Here is a 21665-nt window from a genome sequence, read left to right on the forward strand (position 1 = left end):
GAATGTTTATCGGCAGTCCGGCTTCCAGACTTGACCACCTTCCTTGGAAGGTCTCCCCTTGAGTGACTGTGCCCCAGCCTCGGAGACTTGCATCCGTGGTTAGAAGGATCCAGTCCTGAATCCCGAACCTGCGGCCCTCCAGAAGGTGAGGTAGTTGCAACCACCAGAGGAGTGAAATCCTGGCCTTTGGCGACAGACGTATCCTCTGGTGCATATGTAGATGGGATCCCGACCACTTGTCCAGGAGATCCAGTTGGAAGGACCGAGCAGGAAACCTCCCATACTGTAGAGCCTCGTAAGAGGCCACCATCTTCCCCAGAAGGCAAATGCACTGATGAACCGACACAAGGGCTGGCTTCAGAATATCACGGACCATTTTTTGTATCACCAACGCTTTTTCCTCTGGAAGAAACACCCCCTGCACGTCCGTGTCGAGGATCATTCCCAGAAAGGACAACCTCCTGGTTGGCTCCAAATTTGATTTTGAGAGATTCAGGATACAACTGTGTTCCCTGAGCAGGTGGGTCGTGAGAAGGATGGACTGTAACAGCTTCTCCTTGGACTGTGCCTTTATCAGCAGATCGTCTAGATATCGAATTATGTTCACCCCCTGTCTGCGGAGGAGAACCATCATTTCCGCCATCACCTTGGTGAAAACCCTCAGTGCTGTGGAGAGGCCAAAGGGCAGAGCCTGGAACTGATAGTGACAGTCCAACAGTGCGAATCGGAGATAAGCCTGATGCGGCAGCCAAATCGGAATGTGGAGGTACGCATCATTGATATCCAGGGATACAAGGAATTCCCCCTCTTCCAGACTTGATATCACCGCCCTTAGAGATTCCAATTTGAATTTGAACTCCTTCAGAAAGGGATTTAGGTTCAGAATGGGCCTGACTGAACCATCCGGTTTCGGTACCACAAAAAGGTTCGAATAGTATCCTTTGTTTTGCAGATGAGGAGGGATTTGGACCGGCCTCCCCCAACGAAGGTGTTGGACGGTCTGGCCCTTCGTGGCTTGGCAGCCTGATAGGGCTGTGATGCAGTTGAAGAAAAGGGTTTATTCGTAGCAGGTGCAGCTGAGGGAAGAAAAGGAGACTTACCCGCCGTAGCCGTGGAGATCCACGCATCTAACGCTTCCCCAAAGGGAGCCTGACCTGTGTAGGGTAGGGTCTCCACACATCTCCTGGATTCCGCGTCGGCAGACCACTGTCGCAGCCACAGTTCTCGACGAGCTGAGACAGACATGAAAGAAATTCCTGCAGCCATGGAACCCAGGTCTTTCATGGATTCTACGAGAAATCCTGCCGAATCCTGAATGTTACGCAAAAAAATAATAATTCAACATCAGATTTATCCATAGTATCCAAATCTTCAAGTAATGTGCCTGAGCACTTTACTATAGCTTTGGCAATCCAAGCACTGGCAATAGTGGGACGTAATATAGCCCCTAGAGCCGCGTACATGGATTTGAGCGTATTATCAATTTTACGATTAGCCTGCTCTTTCAAGGCGGTAGATCCTGGGACAGGTAAAACCACCTTTTTTGAGAGTTTGGATACAGACGCTTCAACAATAGGCGGGTTTTCCCATTTTTTTTCTATCCTTCACAGGGAAAGGAAACGCCACCACCCTTTTAGGGATCTGGAATTTTTGCTCAGGGTTTTCCCATGCTTTTTCAAAAAATAAGAATTTACTTACCGATAATTCTATTTCTCGTAGTCCGTAGTGGATGCTGGGACTCCGTCAGGACCATGGGGAATAGCGGCTCCGCAGGAGACAGGGCACAAAAGTAAAAGCTTTAGGATCAGGTGGTGTGCACTGGCTCCTCCCCCTATGACCCTCCTCCAAGCCTCAGTTAGGATACTGTGCCCGGACGAGCGTACACAATAAGGAAGGATTTTGAATCCCGGGTAAGACTCATACCAGCCACACCAATCACACTGTACAACCTGTGATCTGAACCCAGTTAACAGCATGATAACAGCGGAGCCTCTGAAAAGATGGCTCACCAACAATAATAACCCGATTTTTGTAACAATAACTATGTACAAGTATTGCAGACAATCCGCACTTGGGATGGGCGCCCAGCATCCACTACGGACTACGAGAAATAGAATTATCGGTAAGTAAATTCTTATTTTCTCTGACGTCCTAGTGGATGCTGGGACTCCGTCAGGACCATGGGGATTATACCAAAGCTCCCAAACGGGCGGGAGAGTGCGGATGACTCTGCAGCACCGAATGAGAGAACTCCAGGTCCTCCTCAGCCAGGGCATCAAATTTGTAGAATTTTGCAAACGTGTTTGCTCCTGACCAAGTAGCAGCTCGGCAAAGTTGTAAAGCCGAGACCCCTCGGGCAGCCGCCCAAGATGAGCCCACCTTCCTTGTGAAATGGGCATTTACATATTTTGGCTGTGGCAGGCCTGCCACAGAATGTGCAAGCTGAATTGTACTACACATCCAACTAGCAATCGTCTGCTTAGAAGCAAGAGCACCCAGTTTGTTGGGTGCATACAGGATAACAGCAAGTCAGTTTTCCTGACTCCAGCCGTCCTGGAAACCTATATTTTCAGGGCCCTGACAACATCTAGCAACTTGGAGTCCTCCAAGTCCCTAATAGCCGCAGGTACCACAATAAACTGGTTCAGGTGAAACGCTGACACCACCTTAGGGAGAAACTGGGGACGAGTCCGCAGCTCTGCCCTGTCCGAATGGACAATCAGATATGGGCTTTTGTGAGACAAAGCCACCAATTCTGACACTCGCCTGGCCGAGGCCAGGGCCAACCGCATGGTCACTTTTCATGTGAGATATTTCAAATCCACAGATTTGAGCGGTTTAAAATGTGATTTGAGGAATCCCAGAACTACGTTGAGATCCCACAGTGCCACTGGAGGCACAAAAGGGGGTTGTATATGCAGTACTCCCTTGACAAACTTCTGGACTTCAGGAAGTGAAGCCAATTCTTTCTGGAAGAAAATTGACAGGGCCGAAATTTGAACCTTAATGGACCCCAATTTGAGGCCCATAGACACTCCTGTTTGCAGGAAATGCAGGAATCGACCGAGTTGAAATTTCTTCGTGGGGCCTTCCTGGCCTCACCCCACGCAACATATTTTCGCCACATGTGGTGATAATGTTGTGCGGTCACCTCCTTCCTGGCTTTGACCAGGGTAGGAATGACCTCTTCCGGAATGCCTTTTTCCCTTAGGATCCGGCGTTCCACCGCCATGCCGTCAAACGCAGCCGCGGTAAGTCTTGGAACAGACATGGTACTTGCTGAAGCAAGTCCCTTCTTAGCGGCAGAGGCCATGAGTCCTCTGTGAGCATTTCTTGAAGTTCCGGGTACCAAGTCCTTCTTGGCCAATCCGGAGCCACGAGTATAGTTCTTACTCCTCTACGTCTTATAATTCTCAGTACTTTGGGTATGATAAGCAGAGGAGGGAACACATACACCGACTGGTACACCCACTGTGTTACCAGAACGTCCACAGCTATTGCCTGAGGGTCTCTTGTGTTCAGGCGGGACGCCATCATGTCCACCTTTGGTCTTTCCCAACGGTTCACAATCATGTGGAAAACTTCCCGATGAAGTCCCCACTCTCCCGGGTGGAGGTCGTGCCTGCTGAGGAAGTCTGCTTCCCAGTTGTCCACTCCCGGAATGAACACTGCTGACAGTGTTATCCCATGATTTTCCGCCCAGCGAAGAATCTTTGCAGTTTCTGCCATTTCCCTCTTGCTTCTTGTGCCGCCCTGTCTGTTTACGTGGGCGACTGCCGTGATGTTGTCCCACTGGATCAATACCGGCTGACCTTGAAGCAGAGGTCTTGCTAAGCTTAGAGCATTGTTTTATGTGGAGAGAAGTCTCCAGACTTGATCACCCTCCCTGGAAATTTTTTCCCTGTGTGACTGCTCCCCAGCCTCTCCGGCTGGCATTCGTGGTCACCAGGACCCAGTCCTGAATGCCGAATCTGCGGCCCTTTAGAAGATGAGCACTCTGCAGCCACCGCAGAAGAAACACCCTTGTCCTTGGAGACAGGGTTATCCGCTGATGCATCTGAAGATGCGATCCGGACCATTTTTCCAGCAGATCCCACTGAAAAGTTCTTGCGTGAAATCTGCCGAATGGAATCGCTTCGTAAGAAGCCACCATTTTTCCCAGGACCCTTGTGCAATGATGCACTGACACTTTTCCTGGTTTTAGGAGGTTCCTGACTAGCTCGGATAACTCCCTTGCTTTCTTCTCCGGGAGAAACACCCTTTTCTGGACTGTGTCCAGAATCATCCCTAGGAACAGCAAATTGTCGTCGGAAAAAGCTGCGGTTTTGGAATATTTAGAATCCACCCATGCTGTCGTAGAACTACTTGAGATAGTGCTACTCCGACCTCCAACTGTTCTCTGGACCTTGCCCTTATCAGGATATCGTCCATTTTCTTTGAAGAAGAATCATCATTTCGGCCATTATCTTGGTAAAGACCCGGGGTGCCGTGGACAATCCAACCGGCATCGTCTGAAACTGATAGTGACAGTTCTGTACCACGAACCTGAGGTACCCTTAGTGAGAAGGGCAAATTTGGACATGAAGGAAGCATCCCTGATGTCCCGGGACACCATATAGTCCCCTTCTTCCTGGTTCGCTATCACTGCTCTGAGTGACTCCATCTTGATTTGAACCTTTGTATGTAAGTGTTCAAATATTTCAGATTTAGAATAGGTCTCACCGAGCCGTCTGGCTTCAGTACCACAATATAGTGTGGAATAATACCCCTTTCCTTGTTGTAGGAGGAGTACTTTGATTATCACCTGCTGGGAATACAGCTTGTGAATTGTTTCCAATACTGCCTCCCTGTCGGAGGGAGACGTTGGTAAAGCAGACTTCAGGAAGCTGCGAGGGGGAGACGTCTCGAATTTCCAATCTTTACCCCTGGGATACTACTTGTAGGATCCAGGGGTCCTGTATGGCCCCAGCGTCATGCTGAGGACTTGGCAGAAGCGGTGGAAGGCTTCTGTTCCTGGGAATGGGCTGCCTGCTGCAGTCTTCTTCCCTTTCCTCTATCCCTGGGCAGATATGACTGGCCTTTTGCCCGCTTGCCCTTATGGGGACGAAAGGACTGAGGCTGAAAAGACGGTGTCTTTTTCTGCTGAGATGTGACTTAGGGTAAAAAAAAGGTGGATTTTCCAGCTGTTGCCGTGGCCACCAGGTCCGATGGACCGACCCCAAATAACTCCTCTTTATACGGCAATACTTCCATGTGCCGTTTGGAATCTGCATCACCTGACCACTGTCGTGTCCATAAACATCTTCTGGCAGATATGGACATCGCACTTACTCTTGATGCCAGAGTGCAAATATCTCTCTGTGCTCTATAGTCAATAAAATACTGTCCCTGTCAAGGGTATCAATATTTTCAGTCAGGGAATCCGACCAAGCCACCCCAGCGCTGCACATCCAGGCTGAGGCGATAGCTGGTCGCAGTATAACACCAGTATGTGTGTATATACTTTTTAGGATATTTTCCAGCCTCCTATCAGCTGGCTCCTTGAGGGCGGCCGTATCTGGAGACGGTAACGCCACTTGTTTTGATAAGCGTGTGAGCGCCTTATCCACCCTAAGGGGTGTTTCCCAACGCGCCCTAACTTCTGGCGGGAAAGGGTATACCGCCAATAATTTTCTATCGGGGGAAACCCACGCATCATCACACACTTCATTTAATTTATCTGATTCAGGAAAAACTACATGTAGTTTTTTCACACCCACATAATACCCTTTTTTGTGGTACTTGTAGTATCAGAAATATGTAACACCTCCTTCATTGCCCTTAACATGTAACGTGTGGCCCTTTTTAAAGGAAAATACGTTTGTTTCTTCACCGTCGACACTGGAGTCAGTGTCCGTGTCTATGTCGACCGACTGAGGCAGAGCCGGCCCTAACCAATATGATGCCCTAGGCAAGATTTTGGCTGGTGCCCCCTGGCACCACCGCTAGCTCCGCCTCTGACCCTGCATCCCTTTCCAAGCACCATCACCTCACCTATATCAGTCCTCATTTTGGTGCTCCTACCCCCTATATTTTAAATAGGAACAGGGGGTACATTCAGTGCACAGCCCAAAACGGGGTGTGTTCTTGCTGGGAAGGGGCATCGCCACACAATAGTACCCCCAATTCAAATGACGACACAGTAGTGCAACTTTATTCACATTTATCATGTGACGGTGTCCCTTAATCACGTTACATCACACAGTAGTACCACTTTACCTTATATATGTTACTCCTCACAGTAGTGCCCCTTATTCACATTACATCACACTGAATTGCTCCTTTTTCACATTACACCACACTATGGGACCTGATCGCTAGGCTGCAGTTTCGCACAGCGGGTGATCAGGTCTAAACTGCGCATGCGTATGCACCACAATGCGCAGGCACGTTGCATGGGTACAAAGCGGATCGCCACTCAGCGATGGGTTTGTGCGAAGAATCCATTTGCATGGCGTTCGCAAGGAGATTGACAGGAAGAGGGCATTTGTGGGTGTCAACTGACCATTTTCAGTGAGTGGTTGGAAAAACGCAGGCGTGTCCATGCGTTTGCAGGGAGGGTTCCTGACGTCAATTCTGGTCCCGGACAGGCTGAAGTGATTGCAGCGGCTGAGTAAGTCCTGGGCTGCGCAGAGACTGCACAAGATCTGTTTGTACAGCTAGGCTACACATGCGTTTGCACACTTGCACAGCTAAAATACTATCTGATCGCAGCAGTGCAAAAATCGCTTGCTATTGATCAGATCTGAATTAGGCCCTATATTGCTCTTTATTCACATTAGACCACACAGTAGTGCCTTTTCTATACATTACACCACACAGTAGAGCACCTTATACACATAATGCCACACATTAGTAATGCCTTTCTGCACATAATACCACACAGTAATGCCCCTTACACATATGACACACATGATTAATTTCCTTATAAACATCATGCGCTTTACACATTATGTCAACTTTTATTAATGCCCTTATACACATAATGTCCCATACACATATGCTGCACATTATTAATGCCCTTATACACATAATGACACACATAATGCCCCTTACACATATGCAACGCAATATTAGTGCACTTATACACATAATGACACACAGTGTCCCTTACATATATGCCGCACATTATTAGTGCTCTTATAGACATGACACACATAATGCACCTTACACATATGCTGAACACTACTGCACAACCAACCCACCTGCAAACAGCACTCACATGGCCTCTAACACTGTGACCTCGGCCTCTGCTTGGATACAGATGTGTAGTCATACATCTTGCCTTAATATGCCATGCAGCAGAAGATGCCTGATGTGAATCAGCTGGCAGCTCTGCTAACGTTGTGCGCCTTTTTTGACGCAAATGCATCTTATTTGCATTACTATGTGGCTAGGATGCACAAGTAGCTTCTGCTGATTAAAATTATATGAGGCATGCCTATATTCTGTGTGCGACTGCGGCTGTATCTGTATACGAAATGCTACGTTACAGTGATTTCCAGTAATACACTGTTACATAGCATTTCGTAGGCAGATACAGCCGCAATCGCACACAGAATATGTGCATGCCGCATATCATTTTAATCAGCAGAAGCTGCTTATGCCCCTGAACATACCAAATGCCCTAGGCAATTGCCTAGTTTGCCTATGCCTAGGGCCGGCTCTGGACTGAGGTAAATGGGCGTTTTAAAGCCCCTGACGGTGTTTGAGACGCCTGGACAGGTACTAATTTGTTTGTCGACCGTCTCATGTCGTCAACCGACCTTGAAGCGTGTTGACATTATCACGTAATTCCTTAAATAAGCCATCCGTTCCGGTGTCGACTCCCTAGAGAGTGACATCACCATTACAGGCAATTGCTCCGCCTCCTCACCAACATCGTCCTCATACATGTCGACACACACGTACCGACACACAGCACACACACAGGGAATGCTCTGATAGAGGACAGGACCCCACTAGCCCTTTGGGGAGACAGAGGGAGAGTTTGCCAGCACACACCAAAACGCTATAATTATACAGGGACAACCTTTATATAAGTGTTTTCCCTTATAGCATCTTAACATATAATCATATCGCCAAATAAGTGCCCCCCCTCTCTGTTTTAACCCTGTTTCTATAGTGCAGTGCAGGGGAGAGCCTGGGAGCCTTCCCACCAGCAGTTCTGTGAGGGAAAATGGCGCTGTGTGCTGAGGAGATAGGCCCCGCCCCCTATTCCGGCGGGCTCTTCTCCCGGTTTTTCTGAGACCTGGCAGGGGTGAAATACATCCATATAGCCTCAGGGACTATATGTGATGTATTCTTTTTAGCCAGAAAAGGTATTAACATTGCTGCCCAGGGCGCCCCCCCCAACGCCCTGCACCCTCAGTGACCGTTGGTGTGAAGTGTGCTGAGAGCAATGGCGCACAGCTGCAGTGCTGTGCGCTACCTCATGAAGACTGAAAAGCCTTCAGCCGCCGGTTTCTGGACCTCTTCTTACTTCGGCATCTGCAAGGGGGTCGGCGGCGCGGCTCCGGTGACCCATCCAGGCTGTACCTGTGATCGTCCCTCTGGAGCTAGTGTCCAGTAGCCTAAGAAGCAAATCCATCCTGCACGCAGGTGAGTTCACTTCTTCTCCCCTAGGTCCCTCGTTGCAGTGAGCCTGTTGCCAGCAGGACTCACTGAAAATAAGAAACCTATCAAAACTTTTACTCTAAGCAGCTCTTTATGAGAGCCACCTAGATTGCACCCTGCTCGGACGGGCACAAAAACCTAACTGAGGCTTGGAGGAGGGTCATAGGGGGAGGAGCCAGTGCACACCACCTGATCCTAAAGCTTTTACTTTTGTGCCCTGTCTCCTGCGGAGCCGCTATTCCCCATGGTCCTGACGGAATCCCAGCATCCACTAGGACGTCAGAGAAATAGCATTTAATTCTTTTGACGCAGGGAAGGTTAGCGAGGCTTTCTTATTTTCAGTGAAGTAAACCTCTTCAACCTGCTCAGGTGTTGTATCAGTAATATTCAACACATCCCTATTGGCCTCTATCAACTGCACCCCTTTTGCAAGAGATGCTGACCCCCTCAACACATCTCCATCACCATCCTCAGTGTGAGAATCGGTATCCGTGTCATCTTGCATAATCTGTGCAATAGCACGTTTTTGGGAATATACAGCGGGTGGCCCTGAGGTAACAGAACTGGGCCAGACTGCCATAAAGCTCTGTAAAGTCTGAGTTGCAGACTCATTCTGTGCAACCCTAGTAGAAATCTGAGAAAACATAGATTTGATAGAGGATAACCACTCAGGCTCCCTTGCTGGTATCTGTGCTAAAACAGTGCAATCATGATTACATGGAATGGGATCATCCTGAGAGAACATATCCTCTGCAGCATATGACACAGAGTCCCTGGACATAGCTTAATGGAGACCACAGACACACACACACACACACACACACACACACACACACACACAGGGGAGGGCAAATAGAGTTTCACCCCCAAGAATGGCAAGAGAGACACAGAGATTGGAGCCAACCCACACACAGCGCTTTTTAGGTAAAGGGCATAGGTAAATGCAGGGGGGGGTTTCTGGTTGCCCAGAAACCCCCTTCCTCTTGGCAAGTGGCTCAAATTATGAAAACAATAGCAATGGTATATAATACAATTACTAGAGCTGCCGCCACATCATGCAGTTTAAGTGACAGAGCAGAGCTGCTGCACATGCCCAGTGATAGCAGCGTCTTCTACCGAGATTACTGTGTGTGTGTACCTGAGCCCTCAATCAGAGCACAGAGAGCAGCTGCCAGGAAGAAGAGACAGGAGCCTTACCGTGAGGTGGGAGAATGTGTTCATAGAGAGTGCAGTACTGGTTCTATTATATCGGTGTATTTATTTATTATGGTATGTTTAACATTTTCCTGACCACTTATTTAGACTATTTAAATATGTTTGATACAGCTTATACTATAGACCATCTATAGTGTTAAATATTAATACTGTATTCCATACAGTGTACAGTGTTTAAAAAGACCAATGTGTACATTAATGTCCAGGGTCATTACTGGGTTCTTCTACCGCTCCCCCAAACTCCTGCAGAGTAGGAAATTGTGGACTGCATTTGGAAACCCCCCTCTAGAGATCCTGCGTTTGCCACTGAAGGGAAACCCCCAACCAGCGCTGACTGTGCATCTTAATAGGTTACACAGCCTGTATACAGCCTCCCCCCCCTTCTACAACCCCCTGGTACCGTGAGAGATAGCTGGAGTTGTTCTGGAGGGACTTGCTCTTCACTGACAGCGTTGTGCAGGTGGAAAATGGCGCTGAACGCTGTGGGTCCGCTCTGAGGAGAAGCTCCGCCCCCAAAATGGAGCTGTCTTCCCGCTCTTCATACGATTATACTGGCCTGAGGAATTATGCTGGCAGAGATCCCGGGACCCCGACAGGCTGTGTGACCAGTGTAGGTGCTGGCTTAGGGCGCCCCTCACAGCGCCGCACTATGTACCGCTGAGCCCCGGAGCACAGTTAGTACTGCGCTCCATACCCTGTTGCCGCCATCTTCACACCTGCCCTCCGCTTGCTAGGGGGGGGTTGGTGACTCAATTGCCACCAATCTTCTGGCTAGGTAAGGGGGTGGCAGCATGCTGCTGGGGTGAGCGATCCCCTGTGGCGGGGAACGATCGATCCCCTCAGGAGCTCAGTGTTCTGTCAGCGGAGATAGTGGCTCAGACCCCGCAGGGCGGACATTACTCCCCCCCCCCCCCTTAGTCCCACGAAGCAGGGAGGCTGTTGCCAGCAGCCTCCTTGTAAAATAATAAACTCTAAAATAAATTTTTACTAAAGAAGCTCTGTAGAGCTCCCCAGCTGTGACCGGCTCCTCCGGGCACATTTTCTAAACTGAGTCTGGTAGGAGGGGCATAGAGGGAGGAGCCAGCCCACACTCTCAAACTCTTCAAGTGCCAATGGCTCCTGGTGGACCCATCTATACCCCATGGTACTAATGTGGACCCCAGCATCCTCTAGGACATAAGAGAAATGACAGGTAGGAGCTGATTGGTTGGTACTTTTTCACCGTACAATTTATCACTCTTCAAGGCTTGATAAATCTGGGCCATATTTTGATGTCTAACATGTTTTTCGCCCAGATAAAACCATAGTTTCATCAATGTGCACTTTATGAATGTGCTGTTTGTCACGTTCATCAATACAACACCATGGCCCTATGGTAAGGAAGCACTGCTAAACACCAGCCCTCTATCCTGATAGGGTGGTGGGGTAACAGCCAAAGAATCACACTGACTATTCAGAGACTGAAACCTGGACCCACAAGCACTGGTCGGAGCTGCAGGCCATACAAGCGACAGCTGACTTACCACTGATGACCTCTCTGGTATAGGCTCATTCTTCAGAGCGTGCAGAGCTTTTAATGCTGCATTATGTCTTGCTGCCTGGCGAGTTTTTCCTTCTCCGTAAAACTCACTGTTGCCCACTGTTAGCTGTACATAGAAAGTCTTCAGCATTGGGCATAAGTATCTATATACAAAAACAAAAAAATACATTCAATTTGAGGGAACACACCTCTAGAACATGCACAACTATCTGTAATGTTTAATTGATTCAGCTCCTAAATATCAGATTATTATTATATTTATTTATATTAATTGCGAAGTTCCAATCTGGAAAAACCCACTTTAGAACAGTTCTACTTATCAACGCTGGAAGATCACAGATTCATCCAGCAAGCTAAGCAGAGCAGACCTTTTTTTTATTCTGCATCAGCTCCCAATCAATGTATCTTCTTATGTGCATTAATGGGAAGATCATGAGGGCGGGGCTTTGACAACCTGAACAAAGCCTATAAAAGCAGGGATGAATCACTGGAACTACCATAGGTCGGTAAGTATCTGCAATAAGTGCATTCACGGGCCGATTTGGGGAGAGATGTGTGCTGAGCGGTTCGCTCAGCACACATCTCTCCCCCCGCTCAGCACAGTGCGATGTGTGCTGAGCGTGCGGGGGGAGACGGGGGGCAGCTCATTTCACCCAGCGGGTGAAGTGAGCGACCTGCTAGATTGGCCTGCGCATCGCTATTGCTGTGAGGGGTACACACGGTGTGATCGCTGCTTAAAATCTAAGCAGTCTAGTCAGATTGCTTAGATTTTAAGCAGCGGTCGCTCAGTCAGTACCCCCCTTTAGCCTTGATGCAAACTCCATTCCAAGATTTCCTTTTCAAGGTCTATTCATTTAAATTCAGGAAAACCATTCTTGCACCCTTGTGTTCCTTTCAACACAACATTGTGTTGAATAAGGAGAAGTAGTGAGAGATGTCATACTATTAAGGGGGGTACTCACAGAGCGATCGCTTCTTAAAATCTAAGCAATCTGACTCGTGAATACCCCTCTTTAGTTGCTTGGCTAAAGCAAAATCAAATGTCATTTATACAACAGTGTTGATTGATCTGCAGATATATCTATGGACGGATCGGGCAGTGTGCTGTGCATATACACTGCCCGATCCGTCGGGGACTGACGTCATGAACAGGGCGGGCGTGTACACACGCCCGCCCAGTTCAGCTGTCAGTCACCGCCGGCCACCGCAGCATGTGTACGGGCGGTCGGCCGACCGCCCCGTACACACACAGCGACGCGCAAATATATCGGTAGATATATTGGCTGTCGGCTGTGCAGCGGGGCCGACGTGATACGTCTGTGATCGACGGAGTTCACAGACGTATCGGCCGTACACACTGGCCGATGGTCCCGCGATATATCGGCGGTTCAAGAGAACGGCCGATATATCGGCCAGTGTGTACGGGCCTTTACTTGGATTTAGTAAGCAATACCTGTTGAACCCAGTTTCTCAGATGTGATGAGACGGCAAATCCTATTTTGCTTCTAAAAAATAATCCACTTGTTCTTTAAAAAATTTCTTATCACAACTAGATAAAATATTTACAGTGTCACAGAGCACCAAATCGTGTTAGCCACATTCTCACAATATTCCTGTGTTTATAGTTCAAATAGCAATACCCTAAATATTTCAGTTCTGGGATAAATCTACACATGTGGTCTGGTCCTACTGACATTAACAGACCAGTAATTTACCCCCACCTCCCACATCTGCTAACATTATTAGAAGAATCCCAAACTCTCTCAAGACATAAAATAAATCAAACCATAATCACAGGCACTCAATACCAACCAAACAGTCCAGACAATGAAACTAATAGACTGTGAGAGCAAGACGATTCTAATCAATCAATACATGGTAGCATTAAAAACAATAGATTAGGTCACAACCAATATAAATGCACTAATTAAGTAAAAATAAAGAAAGTCATATTCTACGGATCTAGAACAGGAAACGAGGACCTTAGCAAAAAGACAATATTTGATTAATTATTTTTTTAGCTATCAATCCCAAATAACAGAACCCACAAGTTTGCCAGGAACTCTGTATACACATGACGAGGAACACTCATGGCTCTAACAGGACAATACAACATGTCTTCATAATGCTGCCTGTACTGCATGGCTGAGTACTCTACTCATAGCAGGGGCTATTAACCAAGAGCCAACAAGTAAATAAAATTACATTACAAGGAAATTAATTATTAATGAAAAACTGAAGCAAGGGACAGAAACCATTTCCAGACATGATTAAGTTCCATTAGATAATATATATATATCAAAAGATCTGACTGAATAGTACACTAAACCTTTAAATAAGTGCTCCTTTCCTTCCTGTTGATTTGGGGTCATTTTGCAGTGGAGCTGGGGGGGGGGGGGGGGGGGGGGGGGATCAGTGCAATTTATCATGGTCTATCTCCTCAGAATGAACAGCACATGACAGGAGTAGATACCAATGTGGCAATGGTAGTAAATGTTGGATAAAGGACATTACAGCCATTATCACAATATAACTGCCGTTTAAACCCAGTTTAACCAGCATTCTATAAAATTAGCAGTTCTCAATAACCATATGGGCATTATTTAATTCGGGCAGCAGTATGTATCATATATATATATATATATATATTCACATACACACACACTACTATATACTACTTTGGCAGTTCTGCAAAACATAGGGCTTCCAAATGTAATCTTCCAAAAATAGTCACAATGCACTCTTTTATTTTTCTAAGTCTTTTTTATATACATTCCAAACCTCTGCTTTTATTGTGTTTTACTCTAATATGCTTTACGTTATACTAGCTGAATTCTCGTGCTTCGCTACGGGATGAGGATGGTAAATTAGAATTCTAGTTGTTCGTTAAGTTACATTGGTTGGAGATCTAGTATATAGGCAGATCTTGCTTCCCTGACAAACTTTGGGGGTAATTCCAAGTTTATCGCAGCAGGATATTTTTTAGCAGTTGGGCAAAACCATGTGCACTGCAGGGGGGGGGGGGCAGATATAACATTTGCAAAGAGAGTTAGATTTGGGTGGGTTATTTTGTTTCTGTGCAGGGTAAATACTGGCTGCTTTATTTTTACACTGCAATTTAGATTGCAGATTGAACTCACCACACCTAAATCTTTCTCTCTGCACATGTTACATCTGCCTCCCCTGCAGTGCACATGGTTTTGCCCAACTGCTAAAAAATTTCCTGCTGCGATCAACTTGGAATTACCCCCTTTGTGTAGTGTCCGGACCCCTTTTTGGTCCCCCAAGGGACCCTGCTACTTTCACTATATAACTCTCAGTGTGCGGATTACTGCTACCTCCATTCCCCTTCTCACATCATGTCACTACCACTGTCACAGCCAGCCCTGTCATCACTTACATATCATGCATGTCCTGATATAGTCTGTGCTGCTGGCCCACCCCTTGGGGTGCTAGGGGGGTGTTACCCGCACAGTGTTTGTTCCCAGATTGTAAGTCATATGTGTACCACGTTTGGTGTAAATTGGTCCAGGCATTCAGGAGTTATGCTTTATTCTGAAATACTCTGTGCTGCTGTCCCACCGCTAGGGGTGACTTACCCACACAGTGTTTGTTCACAGATTGTAAGTCATATGTGATTGTGTACCAAGTTTGGTGTAAATTGGTCCAGGCATTCCAGAGTTATGCTGTCTCCTGATATACTCTGTACTGCTGTACCACCACTAGTGGTGCTAGGGGTGTCTTACGCCACAGTGTTTGTTCCCATATTGTAAGTCATACGTGTACCAATTTTTGTGTACATTGCTCCAGCCATTCTGGAGTTACGCTGTCTCCTGATATACTCTGTGCTGCTGTCCCCCACCCTAGGGGTGCGTTACCCCCTCAGTATTTGTTCCCAGATTGTAAGTCATATGTGTACCAAGTTCGGTGTAAATTGCTGCAGGCATTCCGGAGTTATGCTGGAAAATACATATACACATACATAAATACATACTGTACATACACACTTCCATTTTTGGCAGTTACCGTGGATGGACAGTGACATTTGTAAAACCAGTTTTTAGCAAGCACCTGGGACCTAAGGAGAAGCTACCTGACAAGTTTCAAGATTGTAGGCCTTATGGTTTAGAGAATTAGTGATGAGTCAATCAGTGACTCAGGGGGTCATTCCGAGTTGTTCGCTCGTTGCCGATTTTCGCTATACTGCGATTAGTCGCTTACTGCGCATGCGCAAGGTTCGCAGAGCGCATGCGCTTAGTTATTTTACACAAAAGTTAGGTATTTTACTCACGGCATAACGAAGCTTTTTCATCGCTGTGCTGATCGTAGTGTGATTGACAGGAAGTGGGTGTTTCTGGGCGGAAACTGGACGTTTTATTGGAGTGTGCGGAAAAACGCAGGCGTTCGAGTTGCAAAACGCAGGAGTGGCTGGAGAAACGGGGGAGTGGTTGGGCAAACGCTGGGTGTGTTTGTGACGTCAAACCAGGAACGAAAAAGACTGAGCTGGTCGCAATGGCTGAGTAAGTCTGGAGCTACTCAGAAACTGCTAAGAAATTTCTATTCGCAATTCTGCTAATCTTTCGTTCGCACTTCTGCTAAGCTAAGATACACTCCCAGAGGGCGGCGGCTTAGCGTGTGCAATGCTGCTAAAAGCAGCTAGCGAGCGAACAACTCGGAATCACCCCCTCAATCTCTTTATTTACTATCTATCTATCTATATATTTCATGCTAAGATACAATCGTTATGGGCCTCCTGAAAAGCTTGCCTATGGGGTATAGTTACTACAGCTTCTAATAATGAAAAATAGGATTTTAATAGTTACCGGTAAATCCTTTTCTCCTTGTCCGTAGAGGATGCTGGGGACTCCAAAAGGACCATGGGTATAGACGGGATCCGCAGGAGACATGGGCACACTATAAGACTTTGAATGGGTGTGAACTGGCTCCTCCCTCTATGCCCCTCCTCCAGACCTCAGTTATAGAAACTGTGCCCAGGGAGACGGACAATTAGAGGAAAAGGATTTTTGTTAAACTAAGGGTGAGATACATACCAGCTCACACCACAAACACACCATACAACTGGATTAGCATGAATACCAGATAACAGTATGAACGAAAAACAGCAACAAGCTTAACATAGCCGATACACAGCTTTCGTGTAAACAAAAACAACAACTAACAATACAGCTGCAAGTAACAGTCCGCACTGGGATGGGCGCCCAGCATCCTCTACGGACTAGAAGAAAAGGATTTACAGGTAGGTATTAAAATCCTATTTTCTCTTACATCCTAGAGGATGCTGGGGACTCCAAAAGGACCATGGGGTCTATACCAAAGCTCCAGACCGGGCGGGAGAGTGCGGATGACTCTGCAGCACAGATTGAGCAAACATGAGGTCCTCATCAGCCAGGGTATCAAACTTGTAGAACTTAGCAAAAGTGTTTGAACCCGACCACGTAGCTGCTCGGCACAGCTGAGGTGCCGAGACCCCTCGGGCAGCCGCCCAAGATGAGCCCACCTTCCTGGCAGAATGGGCCTTCACTGACTTCGGCAACGGCAATCCAGCCGTAGAATGAGCGTGCTGAATCGTATTACAAATCCAGCGTGCAATAGTCTGCTTGGAAGCAGGATTTCCAATCTTGTTGGAAGCATACAGGACAAACAGAGCCTCCGTTTTCCTAACAAGAGCCGTTCTGGCGACATAAATTTTCAAAGCTCTTACGACATCGAGAGATTTTGGCACCGCCACGGCATCTGTAGCCACAGGCACCACAATAGGTTGATTTATGTGAAACGAAGAAACCACCTTCGACAGAAATTGTTGACGAGTCCTCAATTCCGCTATATCCACATGGAAAATCAAATATGGGCTCTTGTGAGACAAAGCCGCCAATTCCGACACCCGTCTGGCGGACGCCAAGGCCAAAAGCATGACCACCTTCCAAGTGAGAAATTTCAACTCAACCTTTCGCAAAGGTTCAAACCAGTGAGACATAAGAAATTGCAACACCACGTCAAGATCCCAGGGTGCCACGGGTGGCACAAACGGAGGATGGATATGCAGAACTCCCTTCACGAAAGTCTGAACTTCAGGAAGGGCGGCCAATTCTTTTTGAAAGAAAATAGATAAAGCCGAAATCTGCACTTTGATGGAACCCAATTTCAGGCCTGCATCCACGCCTGCCTGCAAAAAATGGAGGAAACGACCCAGCTGAAACTCCTCCGCAGGAGCTTTCTTGGCTTCACACCACGACACATATTTTCTCCGAATACGGTGATAATGTTTCGCCGTGACCTCCTTTCTAGCCTTAAGGAGAGTGGGGATGACTTCCCCGGGAATACCCTTTCAAGCTAGAATTTGGCGTTCAACCTCCACGCCGTCAAACACAGCCGCGGTAAGTCCTGAAATACGCATGGCTCCTGCAGTAACAGGTCCTCTCTGAGAGGAAGCGGCCAAGGATCTTCTATGAGCAATTCCTGAAGATCCGGATACCAGGCCCTCCGTGGCCAATCTGGAACGACGAGTACTGCTGGAACCCTTGTTCGTCTTATGATCCTCAACACTTTTGGAATGAGAGGTAGTGGAGGGAATACATATACCGACTGAAACACCCACGGCGTCCACTGCACTGGCTTGGGGGTCCCTTGACCTGGAACAATACCTCGGAAGCTTCTTGTTGAGGCGAGACGCCATCATGCCTATTTGAGGAATTCCCCAACGCTTTGTCACTTCTGCAAATACCTCTTGATGAAGAGCCCACTCTCCTGGATGGAGATCTGCTGAGGAAGTCTGCTTCCCAGTTGTCCACACCCGGAAGGAAGACTGCTGACAGAGCGCTCACGTGCTTCTCCACCCAGCGGAGAACTCTTGTGACATCCGCCATCGCCGCTCCGCTCTTTGTTCCACCCTGGCGGTTTACGTACGCTACTGCTGTTACGTTGTCCGACTGAATCAGGACAGGTAGACCTCGAAGCAGGTGTTCCGCTTGCAGAAGGCCGTTGTAAATGGCTCTTAACTCCAGAACGTTTATGTGGAGACAAGTTTCCTTGCTTGACCATTTTTCCTGGAAACTTCTTCCTAGTGCGACTGCTCCCCAACCTCGGAGACTTGCATCCGTGGTCAGCAGGACCCAATCCTGGATTCCGAACCTGCGTCCCTTTAGAAGGTGAGAACTTTTCAGCCACCACAGGAGAGAAATTCTGGTCCTGGAAGATAGATTTATTTTCTGGTGCATGTGCAGGTGAGACCCGGACCATTTGTCCAGCAGGTCCCACTGAAACACCCGGGCATGAAACCTGCCAAACGGAATGGCTTCGTAAGCCGCAACCATCTTCCCTAGCACTCGAGTGCACTGATGAATCAACACTCTTGCCGGTTTCAGAATCTCCTTGACCATGCATTGGATTTCCAGAGCTTTTTCCGTTGGAAGAAACACTCTCTGCAGTTCCTTGTCCAGGATCATGCCCAAGAAAGTCAGCCGAGTTGTCGGAATCAGCTGAGACTTTGGCAAATTTAGAATCCAACCATGATGTTGCAGAACCGTCAGGGAGAGTTCCACATTTCTTAGCAACAGCTCCTTCGATCTCGCCTTTATCAGGAGATCGTCCAAGTACGGGATAATTGTGACACCTTGTTTGCGTAGGAGTACCATCATTTCCGCCATCACTTTGGTGAAGACCCTCAGGGCCGTGGAAAGCCCAAACGGCAACGTCTGAAATTGATGACAATCCTGCACCGCAAATCTCAGGAAAGCTTGATGTGGAGGATATATCGGGACATGTAAGTAGGCATCTTTTATGTCGACTGACGCCATAAAATCCCCCCATTCTAGACTAGAGATCACTGCTCGAAGAGATTCCATCTTGAACTTGAAAGTTTTCAAATACAGATTGAGGGATTTTAGGTTCAGGATCGATCGGACCGAGCCGTCCGGCTTTGGTACGACAAAAAGGCTCGAATAAAACCCTCTCCCCCGTTGGGACGGGGGTACCGGGACAATGACACTCTGTTGGCACAGCTTTTGTATCGCAGGACTCACTACTTCTCTTTCTGGGATAGAAACTGGCAAGGCTGATTTGAAAAATAGGTGGGGGGCACCTCCTGAAACTCCACTTTGTACCCTTGGGACACTATGTCTAACACCCAAGGATCTAGGCCCGAGCGAAACCAGACCTGACTGAAGAGTCTGAGACGCGGCCCCACCTGCATGGACTCCCATAGGGGAGCCCCAGCGTCATGCGGTGGACTTGGCAGAGGCCGGGGAGGACTTTTGGTCCTGGGAGCCTGACACAGCAGGCGACCTTTTTCCCCTTCCTCTACCTTTTGAAGCAAGGAAGGACGAGCCTCTTCCTTTTTTGTATTTATTAGGCCGAAAGGACTGCATCTGATAATGGGGTGCCTTTTTCTGTTGTGCTGGAACATAAGGAAGAAAAGATGACTGACCCGCTGTAGCGGTAGACACCAGGTCAGCGAGGCCGTCACCAAACAAGACACTACCTTTATAAGGGAGAGCTTCCATAGCTTTCTTAGAGTCGGCATCAGCATTCCATTGATGAATCCACAGCGCTCTCCTGGCCGAGACTGCCATGGCATTGGCCCTTGATCCCAAGAGGCCAATATCCCTCGCCGCATCCTTTAGGTAAGCTGCAGCGTCCCTGATATAACCGAGAGTCAAAAGAATGTTATCCCTATCCAGGGTATCCATGTCAGATGCCAAATTATCAGCCCACTTAGCAATAGCACTACTCACCCATGCCGACGCCACGGCAGGTTTGATGAGTGCACCCGTAGTGACATAAATGGCCTTTAATGTAATTTCCTGCTTACGATCCGCGGGATCCTTGAGGGCAGCAGTGTCAGGAGACGGAAGCGCCACCTTCTTGGACAGCCGGGACAGGGCCTTGTCCACATTGGGAGATGACTCCCACTTTTCCCTGTCGTCAGAGGGGAAAGGATATGCCATAAAAATTCTCTTGGGAATCTGCCACCTTTTGTCAGGCGATTCCCAAGCTTTTTCACATTCAGAGCATTCAGTTCATGAGAGGGGGGAAACGTCACCTCAGGCTTTTTCCCTTTATATCAACAAACCCTTGTATCTGGAACAGCAGGTACTTCAGAAATATGTAAAACATCTTTAATTGCCACAATCATGTACTGAATACTCTTAACCACTTTTGGATGCAAACTGGCTTCACTGTAGTCCGTGTCGGTATCAGAATCCGCCATCTGGGTAAATGAACGCTTTTGTGACCCTGAGGGGGCCTGTATCTGGGATAAGGCTTCCTTCATGGATTTTCTCCACGTTTGTGTCTGAGAATCAGATTTATCCAGCCTCTTAGACAATAACGCCACATTTGCATTCAATGTACTCAACATGGCCACCCAATCAGCAGTCGGCGGTGCAGACAGAGTCACTCCCAAATCTTTCTCTGCACCCCCAGTAACCTCCTCCGGGGAGGAGCACTCAGCCTCAGACATGTCGACACACCGTACCGACATACACACACTCACACTGGCAATAGGGGACCGACCCACAGAGAAGCCTGTTAGAGAGAACACAGAGGGAGTATACCAGCTCACACCCCAAGCGCCCATATACTACAGAAAAAATAATATATGATCACTGCGCTGTTTAATAGCACCAAAATGACTGTGCCCCCCCCCCCCTCCCCCCGTTTTGCTCCCTGTACTTGCAAAGGAGAGTGGAGGTCCGGGCCAGCGTCTCTGCAATGTCTGAAGAGAGAAAAATGGAGCTGGTAACTGTGTGGGCTAAGCCACGCCCCTTCCCGGCGCACTGTAGTCCCGCTCAATTTTAAATATTTATACTGGCGGGGGTCTCATATTTAGTGCCTAGGCACTTATATATGCTCTTTTGCCAGTTTATATAACTCCAGTAACTTGCTGCCCAGGGCGCCCCCCCTGCGCCCTGTACCCTGCGAGTGCCGTTGGTGTATGTGTGGGAGCATGGTGCGCAGTGCGACCGCTGCGCTGTACCTCCGTTACTGAAGTCTTCATGCTTCTGTATACTCACCCGGCTTCTTTCTTCTGGCTTCGGTGAGGGGGATGACGGCGCGGCTCCGGGAACAAGCAGCTAGGCGCACCAAGTGATCGAACCCTCTGGAGCTAATGGAGCTAATGGTGTCCAGTAGCCTAAGAAGCAGGGCCTTTAACTCAGAAAAAGTAGGTCTGACTTCTCTCCACTCACTCCCATGAAGCAGGGAGCCTGTAGCCAGCAGGTCTCCCTGAAAATAAAAA

General features: G+C 47.9%; 1 protein-coding gene across 11 annotated transcripts in view; it reads right to left on the bottom strand.

Annotated features, from left to right (window-relative positions):
- The window catches only part of STAU2 (staufen double-stranded RNA binding protein 2), a 747611-nt gene that overhangs the window by 402678 nt on the left and 323268 nt on the right, over positions 1–21665 (bottom strand). For all 11 annotated transcript variants that reach the window (XR_010177886.1, XM_063923932.1, XM_063923926.1 and 8 more), the window contains one exon: positions 11394–11553. Coding sequence is in view for 10 of the 11 variants with exons in the window: in XM_063923932.1 (XP_063780002.1) it covers positions 11394–11553 (160 nt within the window). In the remaining variant the exon portion in view is untranslated. The remainder of the gene's footprint in view (positions 1–11393; positions 11554–21665) is intronic.

Source organism: Pseudophryne corroboree, chromosome 5 (genome assembly GCF_028390025.1).
Source record: "Pseudophryne corroboree isolate aPseCor3 chromosome 5, aPseCor3.hap2, whole genome shotgun sequence".
Classification (NCBI taxonomy): domain Eukaryota; kingdom Metazoa; phylum Chordata; class Amphibia; order Anura; family Myobatrachidae; genus Pseudophryne; species Pseudophryne corroboree.